Raw genomic sequence first — 4,522 nt, forward strand, 5'->3', positions numbered from 1 at the left:
ACATTACATTATAATCTTCAGTAACCATACGAATTCTTTTCAGCAAATTACTGATATTAATACATAATAGAAAATAGGATTTTTTTCTGTGAAAATACAAGACTGACAAACGTCCTATTATTGTAATGACAGTTTTTAGAACGTTGTAAATATATGTACCATAAATAAATATTTTTAATTTTTATAAATTGACCAGTATATGAGTAATCATAATCAATTTCAGGCATACAAATTAAAATTACTACTTTTTAAAAAGCAGAAAGACGAATATCTTTTAATCTATATAAAATTAGTAAGTCGTCTCTTTTTGCGTCAAGATTAAATTTTGCATTTATATATATTTTTTTCATTATTTACGATTTCTCTTTTCATACTTTCAAAGATATTTTGTACCTTTCTCAGTTTATATTTTACGACGTGAAATTTTGTAAGTGAATGAAATACTTTTTACGAAAACATTATTTTATTATTCAATGTGAAAATTCATTATCGTGTTATTAAATATTTAAATCAAAAGCAAGAGATCAAGCAACATATTTGGTTAACAGATGTAATGCAAAATAGATGATAATCCAATAATTTGAATTATTTCGTAAAAAAATTATTAGTGATTCTTAAACTTTTAATTCCATGAGAATTACATTGTAATTTAACCCTTTAGAGAAGATAATCCTGCTCTCATTATTTCGTCAACCAGAAGGAGATTACTGGCGATTATCGTGCTGAAAATTAAAAATTTTTATTTTAATTTTTATGTAAATTATAATTCAACAGAGTATACACATAAGTGTTTTAATATCTTACCAAGAATTGATGATTTGTTTTTTTACATTATAATTATCATAAATGCCAGCATCCGCGGCTTTTAAAGCTTCTCCTGTAGACAGATCCAATCCTACTGGTTCTCCTAAAGCAGAACTTTCTTCAAATAATTTAACGATTGTGTCTTGCGGATCAAATCCACTATTAACGGCTGGAAAATAAAAATAAAAATTAATTATGACAATGTTAGACAATATTAATAAAAATAGAGATTCATAAATATTATGTTTACCGAGAGTTTTTGGAATAACGAGTAAAGCATCGGCATAGGCCTGTACTCCCAGACGTTGCTTTCCTTTCACTTGCTCTTTGTATCGTTGAAGAGCTTGGCTAACCGCAACCTCAAAGGCTCCAGCTCCAGGAACGATTGCACGATCGTCAATAGCGTTCTTTATTGCCCTAAGTCCATCACGCACAGCATCTTTAAGTTGTTCCAATGTAAATTTGTTAGGACCCTGAAATATCAGTACATTAGTATATTAGGATATTCGCATGCATCATCACAAATAAATCATTTGCATTACCTTCAATAAAATAGTTACAGAATTTGGCTTTTTGCAATCTTCTATAAAGGTATATTTAGTTTCTCCCTGAAAAATAAATTAAATTTATAGAAAATTTTAACTTTATGTGTTAACTTGCATTTTTAATGAGAAGTACAGAAATTTACCAAAACATGTTCATACACAAGACCGGCCCATCCTAGATACTCTTCTTTCAGATCATCCACAGAATTCATAGCTACGCCACCACACGCGAGTGCTAGGCGTTCCATGTTTCTACGCTTAGCTCTGCGTAAAGCCATAATATTCTCTTTTGCGAGCATATCGAGAGATGATGGATCAATTCCTTTTTGATTTATCACAACAAATGATTTATCTGTTCCGTCGCACAACTTCTTCTTCAATTCGATAATCTTTTTTACGCGATTATCGATGAACACGCGTTCAGCAGCTACTAACTTTTCGCGTTCTTCCGCTGATTTATAAAAGAATCCACTATTCACCTATAAAATTAAAATCCATTGAATTATGTCTTTAATTATTAATTATATTAAATTCTTGTCATTTTGCATTAGTATGTACCTCACTTTTCTCATATTCCAAGCTCACATTACAAGTCAAAATATATGCATTCTCTACCCTTTTAGGCATATCTGGATGTCTAGATCCATGATCAGTGACTATGCCACGAATCAGAGTGGTATCATCTGCTGTTCTATGTTGCATTTCCATCAATTCGATCATGTGCAAATCGATTTCTTTGTCCTGCTGCTTAATTGCTAGCACAGCATCCACGCAGATCTCGGTTAACTTGTCAGCCACGGTATGGTGAATCTTTGTTCTAAGCGAAGTCCTCACAATATCTAATAGACTCTGCTTATTAGGCTCAATTGCAATTTTCATCGAATCTAAAATTTCTAATGCCTTAGCACGAGCCAAGTCAAAACCATCTGTAAGCATTCTAGGATGCAGCCCTTCTGCTATATACAAATCAGCTTGTTTCAAGAGTTCACCGATGACCAGTACAGTACTAGTTGTGCCATCGCCAGTCATATCATCCTGAGCAGTGGACGCTCTTGCTATCAAGGATGCTGTAGGGTGTTGAATTTGCATTTCATGAAGAAGCACATTGCCATCCTTGGTAATCTTTATATCTCCAGATCCAGAAACCAACCTAGAAATTTATGATTAAAAACTAGCACTACTTATAAATATTATGACTAGATTTTTAATTAAGATTATGTCATTCGAGTATTTTCTTAATGTGAAAATTATACTAAAAATATCAATGAAAGAAAACAGTTGATATAATAAATAAGAAAAAACTACTATCAAGAAGCAACATCCGCGGGATGTTAATCTCTCTTCTCTCTGGCAATTCGTAAATCACTTCCTAATAAGGAGAATAATGCGATGTCGGAATACTGCGATGTTCTACGAATTTCTGACGAATGAAAATCATTGCAATGCATTCAGAGTCAAAGAGCTTCGAGATATTTCCGAGACGTACGCAAAGAATCAGAGTGAGCGGTGGCTACGATGAAGCGACAAAATTATCGCGTGAACATACATCGTGGCTACATACATTTTCATAGTTCCCTTGGGCCCCAAGTTGGTCCTCATCACATCCTGAATGCCCTTCGCGGCGGAAATGTTCACTGCCAAAGCTTGCGCCGCCCGAGCGAACTCAGCCTTCGGATTCAATAAACTGATCGCTGCCATCCTCACAAATTATTCTTGTTTCCTCGTGTCTTCAGATACCACGCTTAGCACACCTTCAACGTCTCTATAGATTATCCGTAAAAGCACATAACTGATCTTCATACGACGTATCCTTAAGGCGCTCTCACAAATCACTCATCGCCAACTTACAAGGTCTGTTCTTTTTAGTTTGGAGGTCTGTTCTAGTTTGTTTCACTCTTTTATTGCACAACGCATTAATTCCTTTTTGCACGGTTCATCTTTTCTCTTTTTCTCTTCAATATAAAAAGGAGAAAAAAGGAAGAAAGATGTACCGTGTAAGTAGCTAAAAAGAACACGCCTATGGACTTGGACAACTCACTTTTGATCGATTTATCAAAAAGAAGTTGCGAATCAAACGGGAAAATATGAAAATTAAAGAGTGTACTTTCGCCATTTATTATAAAATAATGACAATTATATATGATGCTTTCCAACAAACAACACAATGATCATTTCATCCTTGTTTAACATTGACGAACAAGGATGTAATGCACTGTCATGTGTGTTTCTTGTTGAAAGACACCTATAAATATATCAGAAAGATCACAAAAAATATAAACACAAAATTGATTTATTCTGTCATAAGAGAAAAGAAAATGTTTACAGTGAAGGACAGCAATATGATATAAGGGATATTAATATTACAGAAACAAACACACGTACATCGTATGTTAACAACTTACAAATTAATGCATATAATAGTTATTATTAAACAGAACGCTTGTAAGATTGTAATATCTAATCGTACAAAATGCAAATGGTCTTCAGAATTGTCATATTTTACCTGGAATTATGTACAATCTTCTCTTAAAATACAAACATTCTGATTAATTAACAATGAATGTGTTCAAGCCAGCAAAGCAGATAGCAAAGTATAAAATATATCAGAATAAAAGTCTGTTAACAGAAATGTACTATTACTTTTTAGTTTATAATTCGTTGCTAAATTATTATTTTATATTACTATAACAATTTATATTACTTTATTCAAGTGTCCAACAATATGTTGCTATTTATCAGTAATATTTTCTTAGCAAGCAATTTAGCTGTTTTGTCAACTTGAACACACAACATTCAATGACAATTAAGTTTAAGTATTAATTATAGTCTAATAGTAATAAAAAAAAGAATATACAGTTTAACACCAAAAGCGCTTCCTTGTTTCATAAAAATTTGAAGCTGCAAACTCAAAATTTTCTTAAAAGCGATTGTGATTAACTACATCGTTAGTATAGAAATAAATGTTCCAAATAAAACTACTAGACTAGAGAACGGAAACAATATGTATATGTATGTGCATAATTATTATCCGTTATCTCTTTAGAAAAATATGTAACATACTTAACTCCTATATGGGCAACAGTAAAAAAATGTTTATTATCTGTATTTTTATTCAAGATATTCGAATTTCTGCTCCATAACAATATTATAATAATATCAATATATTAATATTA

The 4,522-nt window shown here is 32.0% G+C and overlaps 2 protein-coding genes across 3 annotated transcripts in view; both read right to left on the bottom strand.

Moving 5' to 3' along the window:
- Window positions 1-491: 491 nt before the first annotated feature.
- Window positions 492-3,142, bottom strand: LOC108691423 (T-complex protein 1 subunit zeta). The gene is made up of 7 exons (XM_018199175.1): window positions 2,911-3,142; window positions 1,908-2,499; window positions 1,493-1,828; window positions 1,347-1,412; window positions 1,055-1,277; window positions 805-973; window positions 492-722 (listed from the first exon to the last, which is right to left on the bottom strand). Exons 1-7 carry the CDS (start codon window positions 3,045-3,047, stop codon window positions 650-652), a joined length of 1,596 nt encoding a protein of 531 aa, XP_018054664.1. The 5' UTR covers window positions 3,048-3,142; the 3' UTR covers window positions 492-649.
- Window positions 3,143-3,165: 23 nt separating this feature from the next.
- The window catches only part of LOC108691425 (triadin-like), a 4,143-nt gene continuing 2,786 nt past the window's right edge, over window positions 3,166-4,522 (bottom strand). The window contains exon 3 of one of the 2 annotated variants that reach the window (XM_018199178.1): window positions 3,166-3,224. The gene's annotated coding sequence lies outside the window, so the exon portion shown is untranslated. Of the gene's footprint in view, window positions 3,225-3,244; window positions 3,302-4,522 lie in introns of those variants that run through there. The other variant, XM_018199177.1, reaches the window with a different exon arrangement.

This window comes from Atta colombica, unplaced genomic scaffold, assembly GCF_001594045.1.
Source record: "Atta colombica isolate Treedump-2 unplaced genomic scaffold, Acol1.0 scaffold46, whole genome shotgun sequence".
Lineage (NCBI taxonomy): Eukaryota > Metazoa > Arthropoda > Insecta > Hymenoptera > Formicidae > Atta > Atta colombica.

Coding starts and splice junctions, on each gene's coding strand:
- LOC108691423 (XM_018199175.1), bottom strand. CDS start 3,047: ATGGCAGCGATCAGTTTATTGAATCCGAAGGCTGAGTTCGCTCGGGCG. Junction 2,500..2,910: donor CCCAAGGGAACTATGAAAAT/GTATGTAGCCAC, acceptor ATAAATTTCTAG/GTTGGTTTCTGGATCTGGAG. Junction 1,829..1,907: donor TGGAATATGAGAAAAGTGAG/GTACATACTAAT, acceptor TTAATTTTATAG/GTGAATAGTGGATTCTTTTA.